General features: G+C 35.9%; 1 protein-coding gene across 1 annotated transcript in view; it reads right to left on the bottom strand.

Annotated features, from left to right (window-relative positions):
* LOC131069113 (cytochrome b5) overlaps window positions 1–21103 on the bottom strand; it is a 38376-nt gene extending 17273 nt beyond the window's left edge. Inside the window, exons 1-2 of the mRNA XM_058004427.2 lie at window positions 20703–21103; window positions 20509–20594 (exon numbers count right to left, since the gene is read on the bottom strand). Coding sequence (XP_057860410.2) covers window positions 20509–20594; window positions 20703–20796 — 180 coding nt within the window. The 5' untranslated portion in view covers window positions 20797–21103. The remainder of the gene's footprint in view (window positions 1–20508; window positions 20595–20702) is intronic.
* Window positions 21104–21481: the final 378 nt, after the last annotated feature.

Genomic DNA, 21481 nt, shown 5'->3' with positions numbered 1-21481 from the left:
GTATTAGGATTAAATCTTCTCTTCGCCCTCATCCTTTTTCCATTTTTTCAAATCTAAGCTAGTAAGAGCCTGTGTTCCAGCAAAGCAGATCAGAAGTTCAATCATCAAATGTAAGTCCCCTTGTGATTCCAGCAAATCACATCATACCACTGGAGCTTATCCACACATAGAGACCCTACTAAAAAGAACATTGGAGTCATCCTAACTGATCCTTCTTGCGAAATCTTCAGCAGTTAGCGACTTTATTCAAGAGAGGATAAGATGCCTTTGGGTATTTTATTCTGTGTATGATTGTGTACAAAATACACGTCAACAGTGTCCAACTCAAGGTACAGCGTACACCCGGGAGTGTCCTGGCCAGGGCTGTGTTTATTTCATGCCGTGAAGACATGTGGGGTTCTGTGTAGGAACTGTGTCCTCCTGGAGTGTTTCCTTGCCTAGAAACCCTAGGCCTATAGCTAATCCTCTGTGTGCGGGAAAGCAGCCTCTCCATGATTTACAAATATGTATTAATCAATTTCATATAGTCATTGCCCTAATGTTTCACTACTGCAAATTATTATCTCAATGTTTTATTATTGATATATATATTAATGTTTATAATAAATTAAATTGCGTTACTGTCAAGATTATTTATATTAGGTGAAAAGGTTAATTACATTGGGTTAAACTTTAATATTTGATTTATTTAATCCACTGCTAATATTTAATTAACCATAGAGGAAAAGTACCATTACATTTGGTATCAGAGCCAAATCGATCTGAGCCAAAAACTAGAAATAAATGTTAGGGTAGCACATTACGAAAGAAATTTCTTTTATCCCATAAACAAAATCTTGAAAATAAATCACAATTTTATTAACATAGAAAAGTATTTCGGGCCCCTACTGCAATTAAAATTTACCTCAGATAAATTACAATCGAAGATAAATTTAAATTCAAAATCACCTTATAAAGAAGCTTTATTTTACCCATATCCATGAATTATTTAAAATGAAATTTGAAAACTATTTTTTCATTGGAATGGTAAAATTTTCATTACAAATTAATAGTTTATTACAAAGCCATCCCTTTTACTCGGCTTGATACAAGGATTTGTTAACCCCATGAATATCCATGCCGTGGCGGATGCTATTTTTGAACTACGGGAAGGGGCCAGGGAGAGCATCCTGAAGCTATATTTTGAGCCTGCAAAGAGCATTTCTTCCGCATCCGACACAGAGGACTCGTCGGGCAGTGGTCAGGAGGAGTCAGATGGTGATGACGCCGAGGAGTTGGATGCAGAAGGAGAGGAAGTGGAGGAGGATGATGAGGGAGAGGAGCTGGACGCGGGCATGACAGAGATGACAGACTCAGACCACAGAGAGGAGGAGGAGACTGATGGTGAGGCGGCTCACGGAGCAGAGCAGAGAAGGAAATCCGGTTCGCGAGAGAGGTCTAGTGCACGTTCAAAGCTGGTGTGTTGAGCGGCAACCTCAACAATTTCAGGAGGCTCCTAGAATCTGATGATTGGTGGCTATCGGAGGGGTCAACTGACAATCTCCTCAGCATAGGGGATGCAGTAGTGGATATCCTTCACTTTATTAGACAGAATTAGGGATTAGGACTCTAATGATTAGGATGTAATGTAGCTATGCTCCTTCCTTAGGTGAAGAGATTTTGGTATGTGATAACATAACTATGTAGCTATGCTCCTTCCTTAGGTGAAGAGATTTTGGATATGTGATAACATAACTATGTATTTATTTTCTTTTATTAATATAGGGCGCTATCCCCACAAATGATACCACTTACCATTTAAAAAAAAAAAAAAAGCCATCCCTTTTACCTTATACCAAAATCACTAGTTTTAAGCAATTATCAGAAAATCATCAAGAATATATTTTTACCCTCTAACTCGTAAATAATTTTGCAAAATAATCTTTAATGAACAAAAAAAAGACTTCTTCATTACCCTTATCATTCACCATGAAAATATGCATTCCAATATAGATATTTTTACTGGATGAATGAGACAAACTTTTAAATGGTGGGATAAATTTGTGCTTCGCTTCCTTAATTCTGGCATATCTTAACCCTTTCAAAGTGAGGATGGGCATAGCCTTTCTCAACTTCCCAAGCTATTGAATTGTCGAGGTTATACAAAAATATACATCCATTTATGATATCATCAATCAATAGTATGGGTGATACTCAACACACACATACTGTAGTATTTTATAATCAAAGTTTTCTGATATTTTTGATATTATAAAATAATTATGAACTTCTCAAGCTTCAACTAATGATATTTCAACATTTACTTCTTCAAATTGTATCACTTGGTATCTTCCCTATCGTATATTATTCTATAGAATATTTTAGGTTCCTGAAGCTTACTCTCTTAATTTTATCTAGTAAATAAGCCTGTAATAAAATTGTAAAAACACAAATTCTGGTAATTGAGTCCCAAATTGAAAACTCTGTTGTAAAATACAGGTTGATCATGCTCTTTAATTGAATAAAATATCAGCAATATAATATGAGATTGATAATATTGCAATGTTCAGAACTCTTAGTTGTAACTTGTGACTTATACCTGGAATTATTAGTTATGAACACATTGTCATCTTCCAAATAATCATAGCATGAGTTAAAGTTGATTGGCTTACCGGACTATGAAGGCTTCAAATTGTAAAGTTATTTCAATTTCAATTAAAGAACAAGTTATGAACTATGTATGCTATAAATGTATATGAGGAATTATGTTGATGTCTAATAATTCTGATTTTATCTGTAGGTCTGAAAGAGAGAGATCATTTTATGTTTTCTATGTCATCTCCAAATGAATTCAATTGGTATATATATCATTTAGGCAACCGGTCAATTGGTGTATTGACCGGTCATGCCTTTTAGGCATGACCGATCAATGCACCCATTGATCGGTGCCTTTGTAATTATACCATTAACACAAGGCTGTTTATCGGTTCAAAACCTTGATAGCATATTGTAATATAATATAATGATTGATCAAGATAATGAATCGGTTCATGTAAACACCGATGATTCAAAATGCACGATGTAAGTAATCCAACCAGTGCAGTTGTTAACCACTGTTAATTCCAAATGAAGCGGTGTATGTATTAAGCCCGATAACAAATATGCCCGATGATTAAGCCCGATAACAGATGTGGATCGGTGCCAATAGTTATGCACCCGATAGCAAGTATGTATCGGCTAATAACCCGATAACTTATAGCATTTAATATGCTAAGCAATGTTTGTAAAATCCGATAATCATATGCAATATAAGTTTAGACATGAAGCATGTAAATAACAGAACAAGGAAGGTTAGAAATATCTTATCTTGCATAAGCTACCATGCATTAACACAAATCACACAAACAATCATCACTCAATAATGTTTTAGATAATGTAAAATACTAATATGTCCAGGAATATATCATTCTAGAAATAAATAGATTCTAATACCTTGTAAACTACTAAAATGTCTAGGACTCAAGACACCAGTGAAATAGAATATAAATCTTCCCAACAGATGACCAAATGATAATAGATAAACTCTCAACTTTTGATACAAATCTCAATACTCCAAGTAAATATCTTAGTTCCCACTGCAGTATTAACGCATAGTAATGGTATTTTGCAATATGAGCATAAAAAGTGAGAACATGATCTCTTAACCTTGCAAAGTCAACTGAAATGATTGAGGTCAGTCCATGGCAGTTGTATTTTTACATCCTTCCAAAAGACTAAGAAACAAATGTACTCTCTGAGTATTATTGATGAGTGGAATGACATACGATGCTGGCCCCTAAACAACTATTGTTCTTGTAATAATGCACAACCTCATGGAAGAATGCCCATATAAAGCGAACAAAGAACAAATTGTTAATTTTGGGCCTCAAGACCCTGTTTGTAAAGCCATACATCTTGCTTTAAATCATGTCTTCTTATAAAAAGTTGTTTGTGTAAAATTGAATTGTTTGATTCTGCAATCTGACAGCCCATATCTGGATGCATCGCATAAATCAGGAAAAAATAAATAAATAAATAAATAGAACTATATATATCTGCATTTTATATAATGTTCGTATAGCCACTTTGGCAAGTGCTATTGCGATTTTGAGGGAATGTTTTAAAACCGGTAGGCTATAATTTGCAATAGTTTTCAAATAGCTAAAAATGCCTCCTGCCTCATGCCTACAAACAAATTCAACTCGCAATAAAAATTTCCATTTAAGAGGCCGCAAAAGTCTTGTCTCCCAGTTCAAGAATCTAGTAGCTCTAAAACCACCATATCTTTAGATATACATTTCATCGATTATGAATAGATTGAAGAAGAAGTTGTGGTTGTTGTTATATTTGAGATTAGTATACCTAGGGATGTCCACAATTATTCGTCCTTTGAAATTAAAAATACCCTAGAATCTCTACATCTAACTAACCTATCTCTGATAATAAAAGTGAATGAAATTTTGAAGGAAAGTAATAATAATAATAAAAATAATAATAATAATAATAATAATAATAATAATAATAATAATAATACTAAAAGCTTAAGCTTTTCTTGTGCAAATAACTTGATATTTTGTTTAAAGTTACCAATAACCCATAGATCATAAGATCATTTTTGTCTTAAAAATAGTAAAATATTAACTTATTATAGTACATTGGTTATAATAATACAGGGTTTTACAAGATTTTGACGAGTTTAAAGATTTTAAGAGCAAACATAGGGACATGGCGAACTTTACAAGGGGAGAGACAATCTTTGAATTTCTATTTATGATTGAATTGATTAGTCTCCTCAACCTCAATTTAAAATTCAAATTCAAGTACATTAGCTACTTAAACAAAAGAAATGTTACAACGATTTTCTATAAAATGCCTTGTGGGTGTTCATACTGTATTGTGGGTTTACTTTTAAGATGCTAGTAATGAATTTGTAGTACTATCTTTACCTAGTGTACCGTGTTATTAGACTTGATCAACCCAATAACATTGTACATGTCCTTTATTTTATAAGACAATGATACTTGAAAAGTTTACATTTATTTCGATTTATAACAAAAGGGAATAATTAAGTAGTCCGGAATGCATGATTATCAACTTTGACTACATTTTGAATATATATATATAATATATAATTTTTATTGACAAGCCACTACATTGTATAGGATGTACATGTCATACCCTAGTAAAATGTTATGTTAAGACATAAAAAGTTTATAAATTTTAAGTTACAAAATTATTTAAATGTATATGTTAAAGAGAATGCGTCATATGAGAGAAAATTGATGAAGTTAAAATATATGACCTTAAACATATGGAATAAAATTAATTTATTCAATTATAATTTTTTGATAGAAGAGATATATGTTTTCTTGTCATAATTTTGATTGGCAAAGTGACTCCCTTGGAAATACTTGTTAATTTAAGCTAGACTAGAAGGATATCTATGAATGAAGGAAAAAAATAAACAAATAGAAATATTATGAAGAATAAATATGTTCAAAAGCTATTTCTTTAGTTATTAATTATGTGTTTTTATTTGAGTTGTGATGCAGATGCATCTCTTGCTATTGAGGACAATAGCTAAATTACAAGGGGAGAAATGTTATGACTTTTTCCTGTGAAAGAATTTGTAATAAAATAATATATAAATCAAAGTAATTCTTAAATATTATTATAATGAAAGGGTGTGACTTTTGCAGTCACCCATTGGGTATTATTAAAACCCGTAAATTAATAGAGAATGGGGCAGGTATGGAGATTATACCTAGAGAAGGAGAAGAATACAAGAGAAAGAAAAATTGAAAGGAGCACAAGAGAGGGGATAGTTAAGGTCTAGTGGTTGGGCATTGGGCATTGGAGAAGGGGCATGCAGTGTGTGTCCAACTCGGGGTACAGCATACACCTAGGAGTGTCCTGGCCAAGGCTGTGTTTATTTCATGTCGTGAAGGCATGTGGGGTTCTGTGTAGGAACCGTGTCCTCCTGGAATGCTTCCTTGCCTGGAAACCTGTTGTGACCATTTCACACATCGCCCCATTGCAAATGGGGACCCCTGTTTTTTGCTTTTTTGGGGTTTGTTTTTTTTTTTGTTTTTTTTAGGTCTTTTAGGGTTTTGTTAGTTAGCCTTTGCATTTTGAGTGCTGTCGGGGAGATCAATAGGATAGCAGGTCCTGCTGGAGTGAAGTCCTGATCCTGAAATTTGGCTAAGTCTGAAAGTCCTGATCCTGAAATTTGGCTAAGTCTAGAATGTCCTGATCCTGAAATTTGACTAAGTCTGGAAACTGAAAAACCTCAAAAAACTAGATTTTGCAATATAACTCCTGGAGGTCTGAAACCACTCTCAAACATCCTGAAAGTATATATGGAATATAACTTAAAGTATAAGAAAGAAGAAAGATAGAAGGAAATGTCACTTATACTTTAATGTTATATTCCATAAAAATTATCCTGATAGAGAGTTCAAAAAGTCAAATTTCGCTCCTGTCCTTCAATGAGGATCCAGAGCGAATTTCGCTCCTGTCCCTCTCCAAGGGACCAAGGCAAAGCGCTCCTGTCCCTCACCAAGGGTCCAGAGCGAAAAGGCTTATTTGAGTCATTCCTGACCTTGTTTGGTCAAATTGGAACATCAAAGGCATGGTGAAGGACGAAATGAGCATGATAGAGCATCCAGACTTGACAATGAAATGATGGAGTTTTTGTCTAGAAAGGTAAAGGCGCTCCTGTCCCTCACTGAAGGACCAGAGCGATTTTCTTTATATGCACAATTTTAGACCTTTTTTGGACACTAACTTTTATTCATAGCATGAAGTAAGATGATATCTTCCTTAGCCAAGACATTTCATGGTGAAAAGTGAAGCATTTTGGCCTAGAAGACAAAATTCGCTCCTGTCCCTCACTGAAGGACCGGAGCTTGAATTTCGAATTTAACTGTTCTTGCAGGATCAAAATGATTTTATGATTTGAAGAGATCAAGGAAAACATGATTTGTGCGTTGAATATAACTTGAGTGGGCCACGAAGGAGAAAATCAACCCAAGAGATAATAGGCGCTCCTGTCCCTCACCAAGGAACCAGAGCTATTTTTTCACAAGGCCAATCTCTCGCAAAGGCAAAGCAAGTTTTATGTTTGAAATGAATGAAAAGGGGCGTGATTGGTACAATGAAGATAATTTCGAAGGCTAGCAAAACACAAGTAAGCTCATAGTTGCAAAATCGCTCCTGTCCCTCTCCAAGGGACCAGGGCGAAAAACACATTAGCCAGCCTTCCTCTCCAAATTGGGACGAGTCCAGGCCAAGGCACAAGTTTGGAATGATATTTAAAGTGCTTCAAAGAAGAATGGAGTTGCAAGGACCACAAAATTCGATGAAAATTGGCTAGAGCGCTCCTGTCCCTCTCCAAGGGACCAGAGCGAAATCTTCAAAATGCCTAAGTGCCTAACATTTTGAAATGCTATTTCTTGTTGCCGGGACTTGAGATGAAGTGGGGAGTGATGTTCTACGTCTAGAAAGTAATTCGAGGTTGATATGATCAAGAGTTTGTGCAATGAACCAAAAGTCGCTCCTGTCCCTCACCAAGGGACCAGGGCGAAAATGCCTTAAGGCAAGCTCCTTCCAAAGATCACATGAATTGAACTTAAAGTTCCAAATAAAATGCCATTTTGAACGTCAAGGATGAAGTTTTGAACGTAAAAAATGAAGGATGGAGGACAAAAATGTAGGAGCGCTCCTGTCCCTCTCCAAGGGACCAGAGCGAAGTTATCAACATTCATTATTTTTTGCCTTATTTTAGCAAATCGCACTAGATGCCAAGTTCGCCCAAAAACTTCGAAATATTTTTAAAAAAATTTAATTAAATTGGCATTTAATGAAAAGCGCATAGCATTTAATAATTAATTTTGAGCCTTGGAAAATCGTTTTTTTATTATTAATTAAGGCATTTCGAAATTAATTATTATTAAATTAAAATTTAAAAAGAAGAGCGCTTGAGGTATCATTTTTTATTGCTTAATTAAGTCAGCCTCTTCCTTTTTAGTTTTATTTATTTTTTTGGCCTATTTTCATCAAGTCGGCCTATGGGGAGGTGAAATGGTGAGCGCTCTATATATTTGGGGTGTGTTTTTCATTATTCAAATCATTCACTCGTTGTTTCAAGTGCGATTTGGAGAAGCAAGGAAGGAGGTGCGAAATCTAGCTTGTGTGGAGCGAATTTCTACCAAGTGTGGAGACTAAGGAAGGCGAAATTCATCTTGAAGGCTATTGGAGAGGCGTATTTCTTGCTAGATTGGAGGATAAATTCCAGATGTTTTGAAGGTATGTGAAGGCGAATTTCCAGATTTTTGAAGAGGAAGGTGGAGTTCTTTTCCAAGCTAAAGGAGGCGTACTTCATCCAAGGGATGGCTATAAATCTTGCCCAACAAAATCCGGTCCTCTTCCTTCTTTTGCCAAGGTTTTGTAAGTTAAACAATCAAAGGAGGAGGTATGAAGAATCATTTTTGAAGTTCTTATTCAAGACTTATTGTGATCCCATTGCAATTTTGTAAAGTCTAAGTCTTGAAGATCCAAATTCCATTCATTATTAATTTGAAAATGTGTAATTCTTGATTTATCATGGCTTTTTTCAAATTAATATCTTAAGTTTTACCTTTGAAAGGTCTTAAATTTCATGCTTTAAGGTTTGATGCTCAATAGACTAACTTTAATATTTTGTGTAGGCATCAAATGGAGATCCCGGAGTTGGAAAATCAAGCCAGATCAAGGACGGTCTCCTCCAAGACGATCAAGCAAGGAGAAGGGCAACTTCCTCCAGTCTAGCATCGACAAGGACAACCTTCTTCGATCCAGCATCATCAAGATAAGGGCGACCTCTTCCAATCCAGCATTCCAGGGCGAGGTACAACAATCATCCTGCACATCAAGGACACAAGAAGTTAGAACAAGGGTTCGTTGAAGAAGCAGATAGTTCCAGATGAATTAATTAAAGCTAGCTTCTCAACAACATCAAGTTGAATATCTATCAAGTTACAAGTGTCAGACGAGGTGGCATCCCAGTCATCACTTCTCCAGTTAGTGTGGTCCACCTCAGCATGTCCAGATTCAATGTACCTAACTCATGGAAGGTGGCACAAACTTCTATGTACCTACCCCGGCTATTCATTGGTCGAATTTTCTAGAGAGGACATGTGTCCAAGCAATACAATTTTATCATTGGTCAAGCATTAAATGTTATGTAATGGTTGTAACAAACCCTAATTAGGGTTTTCATTGTAAAATCTTGGCCATTGATCTCGAATTGATCTAAGCCATCGAATTGTATTGAGGGCACTATATAAGCCCTGGCATTTCATTTTGTAAAAGAGTTAGAATAGTTAGAGAATAGGAGTTGGAAGCAGTTAGAAAGGAGTTAGCAAATAGAGAGTAGTTAGAAGGTGATTAGCTAGTAGAATAGCAATTAGAGTAGAGTAGAGAGAGAAGGCAAAGATTGTTGCCAAGATGTTGTTGTAAAAGACTTGTAACTTCATTGAAGAAATGGTGAAATTTATGGGTCGATTCGACAATTTGCATGGTCTTTATACTTCTCATGTTTGATTTCATGTTATTAGATGAGTGGAAGAAATCTGCTTGATTGATGGTGGAATTCGTATATCCATACTACTAGCAGTTTGTTGATTGCAGACTTGCCTTGTGTAGTCAACTGGAATCATTCAGCTTAAGCTTAACTTCAATTGTCATTTCTTCATTGATATGCATCAACCTGATGGTGTCTATGCCTGCAGTGATGATTTGAACATCATAAAGCTTTCCTTCGAAGATCGCACTAACCTTGTGGAGATGTTCCTGTGATGTCAAAACAAGACTTAGTTAGAATTTCATCAAAGATCATTCATTGTTCTTACATTCTTAGTGTTAGGATTAGATCCTTTCCTCGCCCTCATCTTTTTTCCTTTTTTCAAATCAAAGCTAGTAAGAGCCTGTGTTCCAGCAATATTCAAAGCAGATCAGACGTTCAATCATCAAATGTAAGTCCCCTTGTGATTCCAACAAATCACATCATACCACAAAGAGCTTATCCACATGTAGAGACCCTACATACAAGAACCTTGAAGTCATCCCGATTGATCCTTTTCGCGACATCTTCAGCATTCGGAGGCTTTACTCAAGAGAGGATAAAAGACCTTTAGGTATTTTATTCTGTGTTTGATAGTGTACAAAATACACGTCAACAAAACCCTAGGCCTATAACTAATCCTTTGCGTGCAGGAAAGCTACCTCTCCATGATTTACAAATATGTATTAATCAATTTCATATAGTCATTGCCCTAATGTTTCACTACTGCAAATTATTATCTCAATTTCTTATTATTGATACATATATTAATGGTTATAATAAATTAAATTGCCTTACTGTCAAGATTATTTATATTAGGTGAAAAGGTTAATTACATTAGGTTAAACTTTAATATTTAATTAATAGGCATTTTTCTTGCATCAAGTGAAATCAACGCCTAAGCAATGGATAGAGCGCCAGATAGTGGTAGGGAAGGAATTTTCTTCCCAAGGATAAATTCTTCCAAAGCATGAAATTTCCGCCCGCAGTGCATGGGCGCCAAAACAAGGGCTAGGAGGAATTATCCTCCAAATTGAAAATTCTTGCACAAGGTGAAATTAGCACCCAAATTGGAGTCATGGAACCAAACAAGGGGTGTGGAGGAATTTTTCTCCAAGGATAAAATCCGGCACATAATGAAATTGACGCCCGAGCAAAAGAAATTATTGAGCAAGAAAAATTTCCTTCCCTTCATGAACAACGTAAAATTTGTCTACGGCATGAAGAAATTCCTTCCTCAAGGAACAAATTTCTTCTCCAGTTCCAAAATGTGCCCAAGGTTGAAAGCAGGACGTGAAAATCAAGGTTCAGGAAGAAAAGTTCAAAATTCATAAAATTCCTTCCTCGGGGAAGAAATACACCCAAGGCGAAGAATTTCAAGGCACCAGAGAAATTGGCTAAGTGGAAATTTCTCTCTTCGGGACTTAGGACAAGACAAAATTCCCTGAACATGGAAAAAGTGGTCAGTTGATTGAAAAATCTTCCTTTAGGATGAGGTGTGCATGACAATACAAGAAAATTCCTTTAGGACAAAAATCTCTCTAGAGAGGATTTCCTCTCTCCAAGAATTCTAGATGAGCAAGAATCCTTCAAGAGTGGAAAAGATTGTCAAAATTCTTCCAATGTAGGAAAATTTCCAAGATGTCTTTTGTGAGCCCGAAATGGAAAGATTCTTGCAAAAGATGAGTTGGCAACATGCAAAGAGAATATTCCATATTAATGAAGCACAACCTGATAAATTATAAAAGTTCCTATGACGGCAGGGTCCATTTGCATAGTGAGAGTTTATTGAGAGCATGGTGGCATGGTGGCACATTTATTGCTGGGGAATATTTGACCAAGTAATGGCTGATTAATTGCATGGCAGCTTAACACATTTAAGAAGATAGTGGCTTATCATTGCAAGTTGGACGAATTTGGATGAAGTGGTGCATTTAATGCACGGTGGCCGATTTTGGAAGTGATGATGCATTATTTACATAATGGGCAATTTGTTGAATGTAATGGGTAATTAATGTAATTTAGGTGCCATTTTGAGTAAAATGTAATTAATTGATAGTGGGTGTGATGCATCATTAATATTTATTCCCACTATGTGGCGTCATACATGGAATCTTTTGGTCAAACCTTAATTAGGGTTTGCATGGTTAATCTTGGTCGTTGATCAGTTTGTAATCTAGGCCGTCCATTTTAAAGTTGGAGGCCTATAAAAGGGGTTCACTCCTTCGTTTGTAAAAGCAGGGAGATTTGTATGAAATTGTTGCGATAAGTTATTAAGATAATAACAATGATGCATTGTTCTCTGATGGTGTTCACTTAAGTTATTTTTCAAAACTTGCATGGTTTCATCTTCCTCACTTAGAGTAGAAATTTATTTTCAAGCATTTAGATGAACAAGGTTGACTGCAGTGTTTTAAGGTGAAGATCGCTTGCTCATACCTTTTGTTGAGAGCTGATTTTTATCAACAATGCAAGGTTGGACTGAGCTATTTTATGTATGCGCTTAATCTGAATCGTGGGATGAACATTGTTCTTTGATGGTGTTCATCAATGGTTTAAAACCTTTCAAGCATAACCTTTGAAGATTGCACCCACTTCATGTAGTTGTCTTCTAGTAGCAAAGTGAAGTGTGGTTGATCTCATCCGAATCATTGCTATCTACTAAGTTCTTAGATTAGAATAGCTTTCTAAACCCTTCCCCCTTTAATTTCAGTTCATTCCAGTTTAGTTTGTTTGAAGCAGAAGCATCAAAGAATTGCTATATCCGATGATGAAGTTCTAGCCACAACAGAGAAGTGAAAGAATGATCAAACGTAAGTCCCCTTGGATTACCAGCAAACATCAAAGCCAAACAAGTCTATATCCACAGTAAAGTCGCTAGTACACAGTTGGAACCTTGGAGTCAATGTATGATCTTCTTGCAATCTTAGCATACATTTGATTTTGATCAAGAGAGGATAAGGTGACCGTTGGGAAACTTTATTCTGTGTCGGTGAGGTCACAAAACCCATCAACAAGGTGTTTTCCAAATGAAAATTTGATGGTACAACTAAACATAATCCAGGTCGTACAGGAGTGGATTTTGTGGAGAAATCTTATGATGGCTCATTTATTCAAAGTGGTTCCTTTTTCTTGGGTTCACAGACTAATAACAAAGCTGAAGCAGTGGCACTTCTGAAAGGGCTCGTGATGCCTAGTTCCCTAAGTTGCGGCTCTTTAGAAGTGGAAGGAGAATCCCAGATTATTACCAAGGTTTGCAAGAATAAATCTTTGAAAGATTGGAAATTGAGAAGTTTCCTATAAGAGATTCTTCTTATTGGTGATGGTTTTGACAAGATTGATTATAAGCATTGTTTCAAAGTGTGACCATATTGTGGACAAACTTGTGAATGAAAGATTATCTGGAATTCCATTAGAATAAAAATATTATAATGATTCAAGGAATTGGGATATCAAAGATTTATTAGAAGTCAAAAGACCCATTAGGACGACGACTCCACATCCTACTTTCCACTCACCCACATTATAATATTTGGCTATCCCCTCTTAACTTTTGCGGTAATTATTGTGAGCTGCCATTTGAAGGAGCACTGGCCAACCCCTGCATGTAGAATTTAATTGGATATGTATTCTATTGTGATATCTCAAATAAGATATGCACAAGATTTACTTCAGAAATTTAATATAATGGATTGTAAACCTACTCCTCATTCTCATCCTAATGAAAGATCATATAGTGTGATCGAAACATTGATGCTAAAAATAACAAAGCAGTTTAATCCATAAACACTATCTTACAGTATCACCAACTATGAAAATATCATGTCTCTTATTAAATTAGATCCTAAACAATCATGTGAAAAAAAATCCTACTTTGTAGAGGCAATTAGTAAAAAGTTTGATTTACATAACTACACCTAGACCTGATATTACCATGCAGCAGGTATTGCATCTAGATTAATGCAAGATCAATACATATATCATTGGAAAATGACAAATAGAATATTAAGGTACGTTAAAGGTACACTTAATTATGATCTTTATCATTCCTACACCAAGAATGTTAGTTTATTTGGTTATTGTAATACTAACTATTTTGGTGATTTTGTTGATAGGAAATTCACCTAAGTCTTTAAATATGGTGTAAGTGTTATCACATGATGTAGCAAGAAACAATTGATTGTGGCTCTTTTGTTTACAGAGGTGTAATAGAAGCAACAAAGGAATCAAAATGGCCTAAGCAAATATTGGATGAGCTTCATATGCATAGTCATGAAAGTACCACTTTATTATGTGATAGCGAAAGCTATAATGCTCTTGCCAAGAATCTTGTTCAACATAAAAAAAAAAGCACATTGAAGTCCATACACACTTCATTCAAGAAAAACATCTTATTAGTAAAATTACTCTCCAATTCTACCAAATTGGTGATCAAGTGGTAGATATATTTACAAGATCTCTATGTAATGTCAAATTCTATAAATTCAAAACCTTGTTATATGTAAAGGAGTTTTCATTGAGGGGACAAGTGCATGATAATGGCAGCTCCTACTAGCTAAATTTGTATGTAAGACCTATGGTCATTGGACGAGACCTAAAGGCACGTGTAAAACATGTGGGCATCATATGTAAAATCTACAAGCATTATGTGGCACATGTAAGACCTATGGGCATTATATGTAATATTTATGGGAATTGGATAGGACCTAAGGGCACATTTTAGACCTACAAGCATTATATTTAACATCCACGAACATTATGTGGCACATATAAAACCTACAGACAGTCTATGTAAGACCTATAGACATCATATGTAAGACCTAAAGGACATGTAAGCCTTACAGGTATTGTATGTAAGACCTACAAAAATTATGTGGCATGTGTAAGACATTCGAGCATTATAAGTAAGACCTAAAAGCACTCGTAAGAGATCGCATATGAAACCTAGAAACATCATTTGTAAGACATAAGAGCATGTGTAAAACCTAAAGGTACATGTAAGACACATGGTCATTGTTTGTAAGGCATATCGGCATTATGTATATCTTTCTTCAGATCACTTCTTCTATCTATAAAGAGCATCATATGTAAGACCTATGGGCTCATGTAACCTATGGGCATTGCATGTAAGACATACAGGCATTATGTATTGTCAAAAGAACTTGGGGAGCTGTTTTGAGAAGCCTCTTTAAGAGGGCTCCAACAAGAAAATCTACAAGACATCTTATGCATCATTCTAAGAAAAAATGATTCTAAATTATGATATGAGGTTTATCATGTAGTCTAGAATGCATTATCTTTATCTCGGCATATATTTTATCCCTGTGGCATACTTGTCAAAGAAGACCTATGTTAGTCAACAGTTTTGTCTTTTCTTTTCTTTTAAATTGACAACATGAATCCACTATAAGCATTAGGAGGGAGTGTTGGAGAATAATGTTTATTGAAGGGCCAAACTTATTTATAAGTGGTTCTAATAGCATTAAATATGGATTATTTTCATATAAGGTTTAGCCTTATATAATCTAGCATATAAAGGCCACATACATATTTGGATTTGAAAATTATCTAAAAGAATAATACAAAACATTATTTTATTAACTAAATATCATATATCTGAATGAAAAGGTATAATCACCCAATGCTAATGGATGGTTATGTCCAGCCATATATTTAAGGGATTCTTGTTGTTAGTTTTTAGCGATCAGATTAGCGGTATAGAACAGAAAATCAGAATGCAAAGTAAATCATACACATAACACACATGTACCCTGGGAAAACCTCCCTCTTGGAGGAAAAACCCAGCAACCAAAGATCTCAGATCTGATTAGATTAGATATAGCAGCAGATTACAATACTGCCCTTTTAGGGCATACAAAGAACTTATCTGAATCACAGTTCAGGTCAGATTTGAACAATCACCCAGATTGTTGATTGCAGATCATGTGAGGGAGTTCGCTTGCCCTAGAACAGATGTAGCACAGCCTGAAGTAAGTTCAATAGCGTTGGAGCAGGTTCGGCAGCCTTGGGGCAGACTCGGCAGACCTAGGAGCAGGTTCAGCAGACCTAGAAAGATGTTCGCCCAGCTAGAAGACAATTTCGTTGACTTCAGAATATAGTTCGCTAATTTTTTGGAGCAGAACAGATCACATTAAGGCAGATGATATTCGCTTATGTTATATCACTTGTGACCTCAAGTCACTTCCTTTATATACATGCCCTTAACCCTTATGCCTAGGTCGGCTTTGGCGCCAAATTACAAATTCACAAGTTACATTATATAGTCAGACCCATTTATAACCACAAGTTACATTAGCCATTATAGGGTCAGACCAATATCACAAGTTACATTGGTTAGGACCTGACCAATAACACTTTACAAGTTACATATTAATAGGTCCTGACCTATTGAATTTACAAGTTACACAATATCCCAAATAGGCCCATACACAATAAATTTTAAGGCCGAAGGCCACATTAAAATTTACCAAGCTAGGCCGGCCCAATCAAGGGATAGGACCTAGCTACATTTTCAACACTTGTATCTAGTGAAATATGGCATTCGTGATGTGTATGATAATTTTGCATTACTGCAAAAGGTATCGAGGCATTGAAAGAAGGGGAGGAGAGTTTGTGGAAAGTCAACATTTTTAGTCTAGTTGACAAACAATGTAAGTTTTCTCATACAAATAATGATGCTTTTTTGTGGGGTTTTTTACCATAATATTTTCTCCACGTAAATTCCTTGGTACCATGTTAAATTGATCTTATATTTCTCTAAATATTTAATTGGTTGTATATTGTTCATTCGATTTGGTAAATAATTATCATGGCTAAAATTTATGATCTTGAATTACTAACAAGTTTGTGAGCAGTATGCCTGTGACAAGAAATAGGCATGACTATCTCTTCATGATGGTCGATAAGTGTAGAAAGATGTGCATCTTAATTCCACACAAGAAGATACTGGCGAGTAAAAATGCAGCTGAACTTTCCTTTTCCAATGTGTGGGTACACTTTGGTTTGCCTCAGGGTATTTTATCAAACTGGTATTCAAGGTTCTTTGGTAAATTTTGCTGAACTTTATCCGAAAAAATGGATAACCAATTGAGGAAAACAACCACTTTCCATTCTCAAACAAATGAACAAACTGAGATACTAAATAAAACATTGATTTAGTCACTCTGAAGCTATAATATGATGTATCCTAAGATGTAAGATGAGATTCTTGCATATATATAGCATTTCTACAACTGGGCTATACATTCTTAAACAAATCCTCCACCATTTGAGACATGCTATGGTTATGTACCTCCAAGCCCACTTGATGTTGTTTCAGGACAGTCCCAAGAAAAGCGGGAAAATGCTGACTTAAAGTTTGACATGGCGTATATGATAAATACATCTGCGAAGTTGAAAGTGAGTTAAGAAAGGTACAAACAAAGACATGATCAGCACCACCTCAAGCACAAGTTTGAGAAGGGTGACAAAGTTTGATTGTACATCAGAAAAGATAGACTCCAAGGACAAATACAGAAGATGAAATGAATGAGGTATGAACCCTTTTTTACACTGAAGCAAGTCAATAAGAATGCTTTTCAACTTGTCTTGCCATCATATATGAAAATCTATTCAGTGTTTAATGCAGAAAACTTACATTTGTTTAAGCCCACATGTTGGATGAAGAGGAAGAATTGCTGCTACATTCAGTTGAAGATTTTTCTCTAGGTCCTTTTCAAGAGCTGGAAAATGATGTGGTTCTCCAAAAGGAGATGCAGACATGTAGAGGGTTTGTAAACTGTGCAACTTCCATCCAAGGCAAAATGGCACCCTAAAGAGGATGTGGGGAAGAAAGGTCCTCACCTAACAAGTCTCTAAGCTTTTGATGACCAAAGGCCTCCCAATTGGAGAGATCTAATCTGAAAATGGATCCCTGTTGTGCTTGAAAGCGATTCCAAGAGCACCTTCACAAAGAATAACATGTTTCATCAGTTTTATGGCATGAGCAACTTGTGTACAGGTCAAATTCAGACTTAGGATGACCTGAAGCATTCTAGGGAAGAAATGTGACACATGTGCACGTTTCTAACTAAAGTAGTTTTCCCGTTTTTGCAAATTCACCACTTTCCACAGGTGGCAAAATTGTCAAATGGCACAGCAAACTCATCAATAAGCCCAGCAACTCACCAAGTCTGTGGTAAATGCGCATTCATGTCATGTCCCTTTCTCTTAAGGTCAGGCCCCAGTGCAGTCCTAAATAAGGGTGTTATTAACGCCACCTATACATATTAATTAATAAAATATTTAATATAAATACAAACAATAAAATAATAAATAAAGTGAATTTCAAATATTAGTTTTGGTGCCCAATTTAGGGCCTTGGGTCCCATTCTACAATGAACTATAAAATTTGTACCAGGCACTATTTTCAGGGATGCTTTGAGGATTGTTATTTTTCTATTGCAACGAATTTCGCTGCTCCGAACAGGGACAAAACCCTCTGTTCAGAGCATACTGAGGTTAGGATGAAAACCCTCCTTCGTTAATAAGACCTTTATTAGTGTTTCAAGACTGCAATATATATTAATCCACTTGCAGAGTGCCGATTGCTACTTTTCATCACTTCTAGGGTAAGCAAAAGGGATTACCAACATCTCGAGTGGATGAAATCAAGCTACAGCAGGTACAGCTTTATCATCACAAGTCACTGAGGACACCAGGATATCTGGCGGATCTTCCTAAGGTAGCTCAAACCCCAGATCTAAGGCCCATGCACAAGATGAGCTAAACCTGCCACAAACCTTTAATGCTACAGAATCAGGAGATCACCAGTTTATCCAGGTGAACAGACCGTTCAAATCTGATCTGCTGAGCATCACCTGTGCGATGATCACTGCAGCAACCAGCATAGGAGAGGGTTTGAGTATTATCTGGGCAACTATCCACTGCAGATACTGGCGTAGGGAAAGAATCTAACATAATTAGGTGGTCACCAAAGAACAAAAAAAGATGCTCAGATCCAGAACTGCAGTTCTAGAAGAGAGGTCACAGTTACTAGCAAGCCTAGATCAATACAGAGTGGTGATTCAGATCACAGCCCTGCATAAAGTTACCAGCTGGCTGGTGACCTTGAGGGTTTTACACCTCAAGCTGAGGGTGAACATCAGCTTCCAGAAGTCTAAAGGCATCAATTCCCACTTGTATGTGTTGCAACCTCTGGTCCAGATCACAGAAACAAGAGGGTTTAGGGGTCAGTTATTTGATCAGGTCACTACTGGTCTGAGTTTCAGTCAGCTGTAATTTCTTACATACTACATTTGCCTTGTACCAGGTTCATTACTGATTGTTTAACTGAGATTTGAGTTAAACAATAGCTGGAAATTGTTATAAGATGTGTAAAAAAGTGATTGAATATCCAATTCTGTGAACTGTGCAAATTGAAAATTGTTTGAATATTTCACTGGAGTTTATATGTAAATATTTAACCTGCTGTTATCCATTCTAAACTGGTTAGGTCAAAGTTTAAAACCCTAGGTCCATCACAATTCATCTCCTAGCAGTATCGGCAATTCACTACAAGCCAAACAAAAGGTTGGAATTTGAAGGGCTTTGAGGCCAGACGGATGTGTAGAGGTCCATATTAAGCAGTTTTGGACATCAATCAAAGGTTGACACTCAAGTTTTCCTCTTGGTAACTTCATGGTTGCAAGTTAATGTCAAAGAAAAACAGGGATTTGAGGACAGCAGACTTCATTGTAGGTTGTACAAGTTCATTGTTGTTGGATGGAGCTTAGTTTGATGTGTGTAAATCATACTACAATGTACTGAACTGATTTCATAGAGGATACAGAAAGCTTTTAGCTCTCCCTTGCTGCAGTTTTTTCCCCACACGGGAGTTTCTCCAGGTCAAACCCTTGTGTACTGTCATTATCATGCATTCCTTTTTAAGTTGTCATTCATTCTATTGTTGGTATGATGTTTTTCTGATCTGCAAGTCATGTTTACTTAAGTGTATGTTGTTATAACACATTGATAAGTACACCTAGGAGGAGTTTGTGAGAAGCAACATTGAAATATTGGTTGTTGACGAGCTGTTTGGGAGTATCTCACTCAGTTCACAGATCATTTTCACAGTTGTTAATCTTACTAAGGATTCTAAAATGTTCTTGGTGATCAAGGAAATTTCAGTAGCATTTTGATAGTCTCGCTTATTGTCTGGCCATATGCAATAACCTATAAATCAAGTAATGTTTGTTTAAAGCTACCGCTTCTTTGGCTTTCTTCACCCATGGTTATACAGATGAGGGACCATGATTAAAACCTTTATTATTATTTTTTTAAATAAATAAAAAATAGAACATAAAAGGATTGCTATAGTAAACAAATGAAGTGTAAAGGAATTAATGGAAGCTTACTAGTTGTGCAGTTTTGACGCAAGCTGCATTAGCCTGTGCAGAGATGAACTATTTAATATTTATTTTGGGCCAATTTCTCAAGCATTGCAAGACCCAGTGAACAATGACTTAGGGAAAACTAAAGGCAAGGAGCATTTGAAATTCAGGTTGGTGTCTGACTATAAAAAAACCTTTGAATGTGTACCTGGCTGCCTTTAATCTCCGGGTAGATTTACACAGACTTAAATACGTCGATCGGTCGATGCTAAGGTTTTTCAGGGCCACCGTGGACTTGTAGGTAAATTAAACTAATTTTGAATATAATAAGATATTGGATATCAGATTTAGTCAACCAATGCGTAAACAACTTTGTTATAACCTCTTCCGAACAGCATACATTTTAGAGCTCATCGATTTTTTAGATCCAGCGCAGTCCCAGCCCAAACGAAATTCAATTACTCCCTAAATAGTATGCAAGAGTAGAAGAACATTTACCTGATCAGCAATTATGAACCAGCAACTCCTCTCTGTGTTGTGTTCCTTAACCTCTTCCAGAGAAATATGCCTCAACTTCACCATAGCTTCAAATAATGATTAAAATGACAGGAACTATCGCAATCCAATTCCTTGAGCAGAAATTTTAATGAACTCAGGTAATCACAAGATTCAAAGATAACTCCAGTACTCACAAAAATATGTAGCAATCATAAGACCTCTGGAATCATCTGTGACATTGTTGATCAGAGCAATCGGTTTTAGACTCCTTATCATAATAGTGGACATCGCTGAGCTTGTAAGCAAATGAATACACACGAAAATCCGATTCTTTATATGTGACCTTTCTACCCCACGAGTCCTGCAAAAGTTCCATCATAAAAATTGCGCCATGTAGATCGTGCATAGTAAATAGGGCAGATTTCTACTTTTCAATAAACGAGATCAAGCAGGACGAAGATATTCCAAGTTTTGATGTCAATTTTTATATTAAGAAACCTCTCGTCTGGTGAAGTCCTGTCTTCTATAAATCTCATTCAGACTCTCTATTTGTATTATATTCTTAGAGTGAATATTAACGTCCTCATATGCTGTACATTTTAGGATTTCAACCACCTTTCTACTACATAAAATGTTAGATCATTCTTCCCAATCTTTTTTTGGAATTTTTCATTGGACCGTCTCACATATAAGATGATGAAACCTAATCTTCAAGAGAGCAACTAAAATTTTAGCCTTTCCCTTAATTATAGTCCTTAATGAACTTTTTCATCATGTTTCCACATGGGGTTGAACTCTTTGATATAGTACATTTTTTCAATCAATTTGTTTTCTTTGCATGGTAGTCTTGAATTTTTCTAACACAACCTCTTTTATCTCTTCATTTGTATTGGGACATTCTTGCAAATTAATATCTCATTTGCTCACCCACTTCTTATTTTGCTTCATCGGAGTCTTCTTCCTATAGTCTAAA

The sequence above is a fragment of the Cryptomeria japonica genome, chromosome 1 (assembly GCF_030272615.1).
Source record: "Cryptomeria japonica chromosome 1, Sugi_1.0, whole genome shotgun sequence".
Classification (NCBI taxonomy): domain Eukaryota; kingdom Viridiplantae; phylum Streptophyta; class Pinopsida; order Cupressales; family Cupressaceae; genus Cryptomeria; species Cryptomeria japonica.
The sequence above is the reverse complement of the archived record's forward strand: the minus strand, read 5'-3'. Positions and strand labels throughout refer to the sequence as shown.